Raw genomic sequence first — 12,639 nt, forward strand, 5'->3', positions numbered from 1 at the left:
CTGTGTGAGGTAGTTGTATATGCTGCACTCTCCCTTCCCCAGCCTCTCCACTGGATATGCGGGTCCTCAAAAAGGGGTGTGGGTCTTGCCAAGCAATAAGCTTAAGAAAGTTAAGAACCACAGGATGGCAAACAACAACAAGTCATTCTAGTAGCTCTATAATCAATCTGAAACTAGCTATCTGTGGGCATGTAAGGAAACTTGTAAGGAGGTTTGAAATGACTGTGTTGCCCCTTGTGCAAAGTACTGCATCAGATCATGTGTAACATTTAAAAATATAAAAAAGGCTGAATGATCTAAAAAAAATAATAATAATAATAATGAATCCTAAAAGCAATACAATTTCATAATTATCTGTGTTATTGTGCATTTTAATCAATTCGTGTAGGGAAGTAAGAGTAAGTAAAACGACATCAAAGTAACAAAACACAATGTTGGCCGATTAAAAACTGTATTTTTGAGTCTCAGTCTTCACACAAGAGTTGGGTTTGCAGCATGGATTGTTCTGAGACAGGAACCATTTAATTTGTTTCATGCCGGAAGAGTAATGCCGTTGCGCCGTCCTTCACTACAAGACGCACCGGTTATGTTTTGGGCAAGGTAAATATGAATTAAAGTACATTATGTGAACAGCTGAGCACGGTTATTACTGTAGAAATATTGATATATTATTCTCTGTAGAATAGGGCTTTGTATGTTCCGTATTTTGGGCTGAGGTCCGGTCAGTATCGGGGTCGTCTTTCATCTGTCGCTTTCAGTTACCTAACGTTAACCATTACCTAGCTAACGTTACATAATGTCAAGTATCATGGGATCAGCATCATCGGGTCAGCATTAGCTTTAACGTTAACGTTAAGTTACTTGTTCGACAACGTTAACGCTAGTGGCAATTACAAAAAGATCAGTCCCTGTTGTAACTGGACATTGTTTTATTAACTTGATTTTAGTCGAGTTACACTGAATAACGTTATACTTGTGAAAAGTTTATCGTTAAACATAATCGACCTTTTAAATGAAACCAATTATCGCATGTTTATAGACGTTATTAAAAATAGGTAAAAACATTGATTTTAGCATATAAGAGTCATAAACAGTGGTGATAATCACACAGTTACGCTCAAAAACTCAACATTAATAACTAAAGAGACACTCCACCGGTTTAACTGCACTTTAATTGTCACCGAGAGATCCTGTGCCTGGGAGAACATTTAGCTATAGGTCCTATAGTCAATTATAAAAAAAAAAAAAAATATATATATATATATATATATATATACGCACACACACACACACACACACACACACACACACAGTACAGGGACACATTCAATGTGTTTCTTTATTTTCATGACTATTTACATTGTAGATTCTCACTGAAGGCATCCAAACTATGAATGAACACATGGAATTATAGTACTTAACAAAAAAGTGTGAAATAACTGAAAAGATTTCTTATATTTTAGATTCTTCAAAGTAGCCACCCTTTGCTTTTTTTGATAACTCTGCAAACCCTTAGTGTTCTCTCAATGAGCTTCATGAGGTAGTCACCTGAAATGGTTTTCACTTCACAGGTGTGCTTTGTCAGGGTTAATTAGTGGAACTTTTTCCTTATTAATAAAAAAAGCAAAGGGTGGCTACTTTGAAGAATCTAAAATATAAGACATGTTTTCAGTTATTTCACACTTTTTTGTTAAGTACATAATTCCATATGTGTTCATTCATAGTTTTGATGCCTTCAGTGAGAATCTACAATGTAAATAGTCATGAAAATAAAAAGGAAACGCATTGAATGAGAAGGTCTGTCCAAACTTTTGGCCTGTACTGTATATATTATTATCCTATTTTATATAATATTATTTATTATGTCAGGAAGCCTGTGTTACAAACTGGAGTTGTGGGGTGCGTGCAATGGATTATGGAAAATGTAGGATCCAGTATAGTCCAGGGATTGAGCTATATTTGAGACCAAAAGTCAGAATTTCTCAGCTTCTTCTGCTTCGATTTTAACAAAATATTCTTTTGTAATTCTTCCATCTTTAAAAGAAAAGTGCAATACTAATTTGATGGAGTGCTTCTTTCATTTTTCAATTAATCAACTAATATTTTTTTTCAATCTACCCCTTTTTCTGCTCACTATGTTTAAAAATGATAGAAGAAGAAACACATTTAAGCCAGTGAGTGTGATAGAGATAATGGAAATTTAAGGAAAAGTAATTGCCAATTTGGTCGATTAGCCTACATTTTACAAAAGGAGATCAGGAGGATACTTATATTGGTGATTCCTGTTTTGGATCAAATTTCCATGTCCCAATGATTTCCTTACTCTTATTCTAAAATTAGACAAATATTTATAACAAATTAATTGTATTATGTGTTAAGGTGTTTTCTATTGCTTTAACATAGATAAATGGAAGTACATCTGGTGAAACTATATTTGTTTTCTGTAGTTATATAATATATTATATGTTCTCACAGTTCTTTTCCACCCTGTTACTCTGTATTTCATGTGACACACCTGCTTGAGGCACCCTTAAAGTTCCACCCTGTTAGTGTATATTATGGAAAATGTTTTTCGGATAAAATATTTTTAAAAACATGTTGGAAATAGTTATTTAAGTCCTGTTCATCTGTAGAGTGTGTGCTAGCTAAATGTTGCTAACTCAAAGAGCTACAGCTAACTTAGCTAAAACATTGCATAATTATAATATTTTCAGCCCCTGAGTTTGGCCAACATGCATGCAAATGTTAAAAACATCAGATAAAATCATTTGAATTTTCAGAAAATAGGAAGCCAAACATTTTCTCCAAAACCAGAATCACCCATATGGTATTTGCCTTTAGGAGAAGATGTCAAACTTTGTGTGCTACTTGATAAAACCAAGCCTTTGTTTCCTGTCAACTCACAGAGGTCTGATACTAGCGGATGCAAGAGGTTCTGACTCTGGAAGGTCTGAACACCTCAAACATGCTGTCAGGACTTGTTTCTGCTGCCTGCCTCTCTCTGAAGTGGCCTCACTGGAAAGCCACTCTTCACAGAATGTATAGCCCATCAAAGCCAGGGCAATGGCTACTTGAAACTGTGGTTCAAAGAGGGGCTCATAGATGGTCTACAGCACCATCATCAAGGATAAACGACAAGCCAGTGTTTACCAGGGCTCCAGCATTTGGAGATAAGCTTGCTATCATAGACAACAGTGGCAGCCACAGCTACAAGCAGCTGTATCGCAGCAGCTTAGGACTTGCAGGTAGAATCAGCACCGCTCTCAACTCTGACTTTGGGCGTCTAAAAGGAAAACGAATCTCCTTCCTGTGTGCTAATGATGCTTCTTATACGGTGGCACAGTGGGCGGCTTGGATGAGTGGTGCGATGGCGGTGCCCCTCTACCGAAAACACCCTGAATCTGAGATGGAATACATCATCTCTGACTCCCAGAGTTCACTGCTGGTGGCCGGGCATCTCTATGCTGAAACCCTTGAGCCACTGGCACAGAGATTGGGGCTGCCCTGCCTGACACTGCCCCCTACTTCTAACCTGGGCACTTTAGATGGGGAAGACACCCAAGAGAGTGAGACAGGAGACTTCACGGACTGGGCAGATCGACCAGCTATGATTATCTACACCAGTGGTACCACAGGGAGACCCAAGGGAGTTCTACATACACACAGCAGCATTCAAGCCATGGTAAATGTTTTAATGTCTTTTAAACCATATTTATATATATTGGAGACAAAGCAAATTACATTTTAACTTCTTTTTGTCATAGATTCATTTGCTTCTAGTTTGATGAACAGGACATGTTAATCAGCAGTCAAATTGGTTGGTAAACAGCTTTGATATAGCAGAAGATGGGACAGCTTGTGCTAATAGCCTAAAATGCGATGGCTAATTAAAATAAAGAGCAGTGTGGGTTGTCTGTGGTTATCCAAAACCTTCATGGCAGCTAAACACAACACTGTTTTACATTAATTGAAACATACACAAAAATATGTTTTGTGTACCATAGTCTTTATGTAATCCTGTTTTAATTGATTTACCTAATAGATAACAGCATGGTAATATTTAAAATATTTGTAATGTTTCTGTGTTAGTTAATATTCAATTCATACAAGGGGACTTTATTAAACTTAACTTTTAATATTACAAATATACTATCTTAACTATCTTACCTACTATGTCTGTAGTCATCAGAATATTTCATGGGTGGTGCCTCCTTGTTGGTGTGTTGAGGCGCTTGTAGGAAGCTCAGAAATTAGTGACTCAGAGTCAGAAATCTACTTTTCCGATGCAAGAAATGTAAATTTTCTTTGTCATGCTGTCCATGTTTGTCTTTTAAATTTGCATTATTTAAACCATGGTATTTGATATGTCATACAGTGGAGGCAGAGATTATAAAGGGACTATCCAGAACTTCAACAAATAGAAACCCATTAAATGAGTGCAAGAAGTGTTTCGACATCCCTACACCCACATTTGACTCCCTGATTAGCATCATTCCTCTTTTGTTTCAGTCGAGCTTTCTGAATAATCACTAATTTATGCCATTAGAGATCTGCTGAAGCTTTTCCTGTATATTTTTAAGCGAAATTGACCTACATGTCTAATAGTGTGGAAAATTAAATTCCTCCTGAAAGAACGAGCTTCATTTGTCTCTGGTTGGCCCAGGGAAGTGAGTGAGTGAGTGAGTGAATGATTAAGTGAGTCTGTCTTGGAAGGCAACAACATCAGGTTGTCAGTCACTGGAAAGCTCTTCTGTCAGGTTAATGTGCATGAAGACTTGAGGCAAACTTGGAAGGAAAATAAATTATATATAACTTCCAAATGTAAGATCTGATCCCAATCTTCCACCATTTGTGATGTCTTTGTTATACACTGAATGTTTTTAGCATCATTTTAGGTATTGAAATGCCTGATACTGCCTACACAGACAGCTATTCTGCAACTTTCTCCCAGGGAATGGCAAAATAAAAAAATCAGTTATTTTGAATTTACATTCAGAAGCATGGGGTGGAAGTTTCACAAGACAATATTATACTTTATTATCTGCTTACACAAACATACAGTGAACAGGACACAATAACCAAAACACATATGCAATATAATGCAATTCAACCTTTAAGGTACAAATAATCCATTTTAGTTGCATGAACAGTTTATCTCACACAGCCTCAACAGAAGTTGAACAGTATAACTTTACAAAGGTAGTGTTTAGATTAAGACTATTGTAACACGTTTCATTTCAAATGTTCTTCCATGACTTGATATTCACAGTAACAAACATACAACTCACACAATTATACACAGGCAATAGTTTCAGGAGCACAAAGATAAAGTTCAATCAGTTTCGATATCCTCCATAATCAAATCTAATTTTGGCAACTAAATGAACCTTAATGGCGAGTAATTTGAGTTTCTCCATATTTGAATCAAGGATCTAAGGATAGAGGGGGTTGTACAAATTTGTGATTTTTTTTTTTTTTAGCTATATAAATAAAATTGACTTTACTAGAAGAACTTCAACGTTCTTATCCTTAATTCCTGAAGTAATTTCTGTGAGAAATAGTCCAGCAATCCACTATTTAAAATTCAGGCCTTTTATGAGACTTAAAATGTGGTATTGCATAATAACAACAACTGGCTTCTTAAATCAGACACTTCAACAAAACAATTGGCTTTACTGAACTGAGGCTATTTTGTTGGTGATTTGTCTTATATTCCTACTAACTGCCAAAAACCTACAATGACATGACATCAGGCTGGGATATTTAATTTCAAAGCAGTTTTAATGATGGTATTTCAAAACATAAATGATAAACACTAGATTGTTGATGTTCTTTCTATACTTACAGTTTGCACATCATGCAGGGATAAATTAATTGTTGAAGAGATGTATACAGTTTTCTCCACCAACAGAGTCTCAATAGACCATAATGCAGTTATATTCTAATAATCTTGAGTTATTATTATGCTCTCCAACTGCAACTAAATTCATTGTCCGCAGGGGTTGTCAGAAGTCATTCTTGCAGCAGCTGGAAATTACTAATTGAGGTGTGAATATAGCAGTTTAGGAGGAAATTAGGTACAAAAAGTAAAACAACTAAATTGCACCCCAATTCACAATTATCAGAACAAATGTCTGCAACAGTGGAAGCTGATTGAGGTTGTTGCTGACCCCCTTCTCTCTTCCCTCTCCTGTCTCCCCCCTCACCCTCAGGTCCAGTGTCTGGTTTCAGAGTGGGCGTGGTCCAGAGATGACGTCATCCTCCACACCTTGCCCCTCCACCACGTGCATGGCATCGTTAACAAGCTGCTGTGCCCACTCTGGGTGGGCGCCACCTGCGTCATGCTGCCTGAATTCCAGCCTCAGAAGGTCTCGACTGCACTCTGTGTCTTTCTTGTTCTAACTCTTTCTCTTGGTACAGAACACCTTTTCATTAAAACATCCGAACAAAAGAGCCAAGCAATCATTGAGAGTAAGGCTAAGAAGTATTTCAGTTTCAGAAGTACTGTGTGGACAAGGTTCTGCTTTGTTGAACAAGCTTTTTCTACATCAATCCTTATTTCTCTATCAGGGTTTCCCTTTCCCCTTCTTCTATTCTCCCTCCTTTCTCCTCGCTTCATCTCCGCTCCCTCTCTCCTTCTATCAGTCTCTCCTCATCCTCCTCCCTCTTTGACTGTCAAACTAAGTGTTTGGGGCTCAGTGATGAATTGCCTTGTGTGGCTTTGTATCTGACCAATGCCGACTCACGGCAGGGGCTTAAGCAGCGGATCAATCGATGAGCTGACATTGAAGGATGATAGTGCTTGTTTGGCCCTTAGAAGGGAGGGGTGTGTGTGTGTGTGTGTGTGTGTGTGTGTGTGTGTGTGTGTGTGTGTGTGTGTGTGTGTGTGTGTGTGTGTGTGTGTGTGTGTGTGTGTGTGTGTGTGTGTGTGTGTGTGTGTGTGTGTGTGTGTGTGTGTGTGTGTGTGTGTGTGTGTGTGTGTGTGTGTGTGTGTGTGTGTGTGTCAATATATGTGTGTTTTTGTATGTCAGGACCTCTACAGCTTAATGACAGTGAAGGTAGATGGAAAGGAAAGGTCTTTAAAGGACATATGTATCTGTCAACATTGGTATTGCTACACTGTAATATCAGTATTCAGCTGTTATCCCTGACCTTGTGTACCAAACCGCAAAACCCCTCTTCTCAACCTCAGAAAAAAGCCTTTATTCTCCTCCTCCTGAAGTAACAGTGCATTGATGATGAAGTAATCGATAGTCTGTCTCTTCTATCTCCTAAAATCTCTGAAGGGTAGCCTGGGCAGCAGAGCCCGGCATTGATTTATTCTGATTTTGCCTGTAGATAGTGACAAAAAATTTCAGTGCAGGAATTGTGATCCAGTAAATCACACAAAAGTCTATTTCAAGTGCTGCTGCAAACTGACAGTGGCCGGTTCACAGCACTGGTCAGATTGTTTTGTTCATCACAGCAACTAATATTTTGATTAACACATTAAGCGCCCTATCTTGCACTCAGCGCAATTGCCTTTGTACACCGACGCATGTATCATTCCTATTTTGCACCCAACGCACAGAGGACTTTTCTCTCCACAGACGCACGTCGGTAAATTAGGGAATGTATTTGCACTCCCGGGGGCGGTTCAGCAAAAAGAGGAGGCGTGTTCTGGCGCAAACGTTCCCCAGGGCTATTTTGCAGTTTCAGAAAACAATTCCGCCACAGGAAAAACCTGATCTAAAGTCAGTGGCGGAGTTATTCAGATGCTATTTTAAGGGTGCATGCTTGGCCATAATGTAGCATGTACACAACGCTTATACACTTTTCTTCTCTCATCTACACGGACGCAGCAGTTCCCATTTTTTCAAATCATACATAATTACAAGGAAAACTATTACTGAAAATGTACAGTCCTCAAAAAGTGTGTGTGGCTTGTTGTGTTTTACACAACATTTCCATGAATTATGGATGTGTTGATGACATAAATGAGGAAATATTAGAGGACTTAAGGAGACGTGATGTTGAACTACGGCGGGATCTGGTCCGGGAGTGGCAATTTGCGATGCGCTCCTGGTGGAGCGGGTGGACGGAGATGGAGTGGGGGGAGGAGGAAGTGGCACAACAGGTGCAGGTGGTGCGTTTGGAGGCCCACGCTCCATGGCTGCAGCAATCCTTTCCAGACTTGAGGAGATGCGCCTGAGGGGCCGCAGCAACTTCGCCACCCGGTCAAGACGGGCATTTATTACTTTGCCGCATCCCGGACAGGTCCCGCTGGCGTGCACCAGGCAAATCCGCCGTTATAATAGCAATCCGCCATGGAACAAGCACGCCTGCTCTTAAAGGGAATGTGAGATGACGCTCTGATTGGTTTATTGCACGTTACGCCCAAACCACACCTAGCTACTTCAGACCAACCCATTTTAGGTTTGCGTCGGGCGCAAGAGTCATTTATCCTGCCGGTATAATAACAACAGCGGTGGAGATCCGCCCACAAAGCTACTTGCGTTTCGCGTTTGATACTTGCATTTCAGATCGTTAAAATAGGGCCCTAAGCATTCATTTAGCCATAGGGGTGTCACGATTCTCCAAATCCTCGATTTTATTACATTTTCGATTCTAAGGTCATGGTTCGATTCGATTCTCGATTTTTCAAATTATTTTTTAAAGCACAGGTTGCTATGCCATTATTCGAATAATATTCGAAGATTTAATGCTCAAATGCAGCCTGTTATTAATATGTACTACACTACTCAGGCTTATGCATTTTTAATGTCACTATAAGCATGTGGTTGTTGTTACATATTCTGTCCACTAGAGGGACTTCCAACATTAGCCTGGCCTTGAAGGGGACCTACGTCACAGCGCATTGCATTTCCGACACGCCGCTCTCTGTTTACATTCATTTCCCACCACGAGCACACAGCGGCAAACACAAATCAACAGAGAACTATGTAATGAAACAATATCTAACAAGTGTAGTGAAGCAGCTCTGTTGTAAAGGCTAACGGTGCTCGGTTAGCACAATGACATTGTGTTAGAAAACAGAGCCGAAATGATTTGTCAAAAAATAAAGTAACAAAAGTGTTAGCCACGATGCTAACATCATTGATAACTAAGCCAAACGGTGCTGTCACTGCTATCAAACGTTGTCACTCACTGGAAATCCAAAATACTTCCACACCGGTGACTTCAGTGAAAGAGGAGGGGGTTCAAGTTCTGTCGATGGGTCTCCTGCATCTGCAGTTGCCATGCTACCTTTTGACTGGCTGTAGCTAAGCCAACTGGGTGTGACGTAGGGGCGTGGCAGTATCAACGATTCCATTTTTTTTTCTTGTTACCAAAATAACCCAAATGCACCAGCGCTGTGCAAAAACTTTCCTAAATAAAGCACTGTGTGGAATTAGCAAATTTATGATAGTTGATCAAAGGAAATAGCTTATCAAAGATTAAGTAAATTAGTAGTAATGCTAACTTTTGATACCCTGACAGTTTGGGATACTCAGTGCTACAGACACATTCTCATTCAACATCCAGCCCTTCTCAGGAAGAATTAGCAAATGTATTCGAGTCCAATGTTGAGTGTTGAGGCCTGAGCCGATCATAGAGTTGTTTAGGATGCAGGCCATGGCCCCCGGCTCTCATCACATCCTGTCCCCTAGGTGGAGTTCAGCTCTTTGACGGACATAAATTGCCTTCCTCTCCCGTCCAGACTGGACTTGGTGGAAGCGCTCCACTGCACTTGATAGACACCTCCCAGAATGGTCAGGGCACACTCCGTTAATAATCTGTCTCGCTGCACAAAGTTTTATTCTGTATGTGTACAGGTGAACTGTGAATGCCTCACAATGTTTTCGATCAAGTTGTAATGATATTGTGAGAAATGGGATACCAATCTGATTAGACTGTTGACAAATCTTGATCATCTCAGCTCTATTTGTCTATATATTTCAGTAGGGCTGGTCCGAATATCATTTTTTGAGCTTCGAAGCTTCGGTAGTAATGAGCATCGAATATTCGAAGCTTCGGAGAGAGGGGGCTGAACATATTATTATCTCTAATAAAGGCAGGAATCTCTATGTGTCTGTTTGTTTGCATGTTGATTATTTTGAGAACCCTTCATCCAAACGACTTCACAAGGGAGTGCAGTGTCGTATTTGGTGCAATATAGATAGACAGGCCAGACGCGTTCAGAATTAATAAACTTTTAACCTCTCAAGGATCACCCTCCCGTCAACGGGACACTTTGTGACTGGGGCGTCGCTGTAACCTCGATAAAACTTCCACTCGTGAGCGTTTTTATAACTTTAAAGCATTAAATCTTCAAAATATACAGCCATGTACACAACTGTTACAAAGTAAAAAAAAAATAAAACAACTCAGCCATAATCTGCGCCGCCGAGAGTGCATGCATACCTGTTGTCGTTGTCCTGTCAGCAACAAAGTGGTATTTTGACCAAAACTTGATTTTCATAAATCCCCAAGAGTCCAAGGAAATGTAATATCCAAGCTTTATATTCCAAAACAATCTCTTTGCCTCACAATGTTGAAGTTTCTGGCCGAATCACAACGGAAAAACGGGAAACAGTTTTCCATTTCCGCACTTTTTATCGCCGCTAGCTTCTCTGCCCAGCTTGCTAAATGCTCAAAGTGGGCGTCATCCAGCGTCATCGTGTACCAACAGTCTCTTCTTCTTCTTCTTCTTCTTCTTCTTCTTCTTCTTCTTCTTCTTTGTAGTTTATTGGTAGTTGGCAAACCAACTTAAATGTGCATTACCGCCACCAACTGGACTGGAGTGTGAACGAGAGATAAATGCAGAAAATAAATAAACCAAAATAAAAAATAAAAAAAACGAATATTCGAATACCAACCCACCGAACAAATATTCGAATATTCGGATCCAGCCCTATATTTCAGTAATGCTAGTTTATTAGAGGCAGAGGAGGTGAGAGAAGATAATAGATTAGGTGAGTCTTCGACAAGATGACTCAAAGGAGAAGTGGAAGGAAGAGTCTAGAAATTGCTGGCACATTAAGAAGGATGTGGTGCTATTGTAGGTGAGAGGGCTGATGGGTGTGTGTGTGTGTGTGTGTGTGTGTGTGTGTGTGTGCGTGTGTGTGTGTGTGTGTGTGTGTACGTGCAAGAGACTGCAGAAGCAGTGAAGCAGGAAATTACGAAATGGAGAGAGAAGGTAAGTGAATGTGAGATAGGAAGGAGAGGGGAGAAAGAAAGATAAAGGAAAGATAGGGGGTCAGAGATGAAAGTAGAGAATGAAAAAGAAGCACTCGGGGAACGGAGGTAGAATGAAAGAAGAAGTGAGGATAAGTAGACTGAGAGGGGAGGGGAATGAAAGGCAGCTGGGGAGGAGCATTTGTCTCCCGGGGTGGGGGGAGACGGGACTTAGAGAAGCTGTCGTTCACCTTGACTTAATTCATGCTGTCTTCCCATCCTCCCATCGTGTGTGTGTGTGTGTGTGTGTGTGTGTGTGTGTGTGTGTGTGTGTGTGTGTGTGTGTGTGTGTGTGTGTGTGTGTGTGTGTGTGTGTGTGTGTGTGTGTGTGTGTGTGTGTGTGTGTGTGTGTGTGTGTGTGTAGATGAGATGAGATGAGATGGAGTGAGTGGGTTGTGTAAAATAGCTTTGTCCTTGAACAAGTGAGTTTATGTGATATTTAAACCGTATTTTTATATTTGCATGTAGTTCGCAATGTATGCTCATGTACATAAACACCTGTGTGTTTAAACCAGCATGCTTGATGCAGTGGCCGATATGAGTGGCTCCTTCTGTAACAGTCAAAAAGCACATTTGTCAAAAGTAGCTGTACAGAAGGCCTTTTAACTGCCCAACATGACGGGTCTGCCCTACAGCAGTCTGCTGTTTTCCTCCTTCTGACCTTTACAAATCTGGACTTTTTTTCTTGTCTTTTTTGCCGTTGTGTTGACAAGTTTAGTATGAGGCTACTGTCTGGGCATTACATCAAATAAAACAAAAAAATTGCACTTTCACAGAATACATTTGGCTGTAATAATTTAGTTTGCATGGCCCCATCCATCAGATATACTTCTTTCCTTTTCGCCTTTCCTTATCTTCCTCTCCCTTCCTCCCTGTTCAGTTATATGTTGTGCTTATCTCTCTGTGTGTGTCTCTCTCTCTCTCTTTGTGTCCCAGGTGTGGGAGATGCTGTTGAGCTCCAAGGCTCCCCTGGTTAATGTGTTCATGGCCGTGCCAACTATCTACTCTAAGCTGATCCAGTACTATGATCAGCACTTCACACAGCCTCACGTAAAGGACTTTGTCAAAGCAGTCTGCAAAGAGAGGATCAGGTACTGGCTGTGGGATCAATGACAGGTGTTTACTCATGGGTTGATGTATTTGTGGATAAATGTATGTGTGTGTATACAGACTGGTGACAAATGAAGGAAGGAAACGCCCTAATAACGTAGATACGTGGGCAAACATAACCAAGTTACTTCCTTACACAGCCAAAAGTGTCATTGAATCGTTTTCATGAGTATGAAAGTGATGCGTATAAATTAATGAATTATACACTATGGCCCCCGCTTGTCCCCAGATCTAAACCCAATTGAGCACCTATAGGAGATTTTGGTCCAAAGTGTATATAGGCAGAGCTCTATGTTTTGATAATGCACAGCA

General features: G+C 40.2%; 1 protein-coding gene across 3 annotated transcripts in view; it reads left to right on the forward strand.

Moving 5' to 3' along the window:
• The first annotated feature begins 521 nt into the window (after positions 1-521).
• acsf3 (acyl-CoA synthetase family member 3) overlaps positions 522-12,639 on the forward strand; it is a 48,051-nt gene continuing 35,933 nt past the window's right edge. For all 3 annotated transcript variants that reach the window (XM_028586656.1, XM_028586646.1, XM_028586665.1), the window contains exons 1-4: positions 522-600; positions 2,907-3,682; positions 6,213-6,368; positions 12,154-12,308. In XM_028586656.1, the coding sequence (XP_028442457.1) occupies positions 2,924-3,682; positions 6,213-6,368; positions 12,154-12,308 (1,070 nt within the window). In that variant the 5' untranslated portion in view covers positions 522-600; positions 2,907-2,923. The remainder of the gene's footprint in view (positions 601-2,906; positions 3,683-6,212; positions 6,369-12,153; positions 12,309-12,639) is intronic.

The sequence above is a fragment of the Perca flavescens genome, chromosome 1 (genome assembly GCF_004354835.1).
Source record: "Perca flavescens isolate YP-PL-M2 chromosome 1, PFLA_1.0, whole genome shotgun sequence".
In the NCBI taxonomy this organism is placed as follows: domain Eukaryota; kingdom Metazoa; phylum Chordata; class Actinopteri; order Perciformes; family Percidae; genus Perca; species Perca flavescens.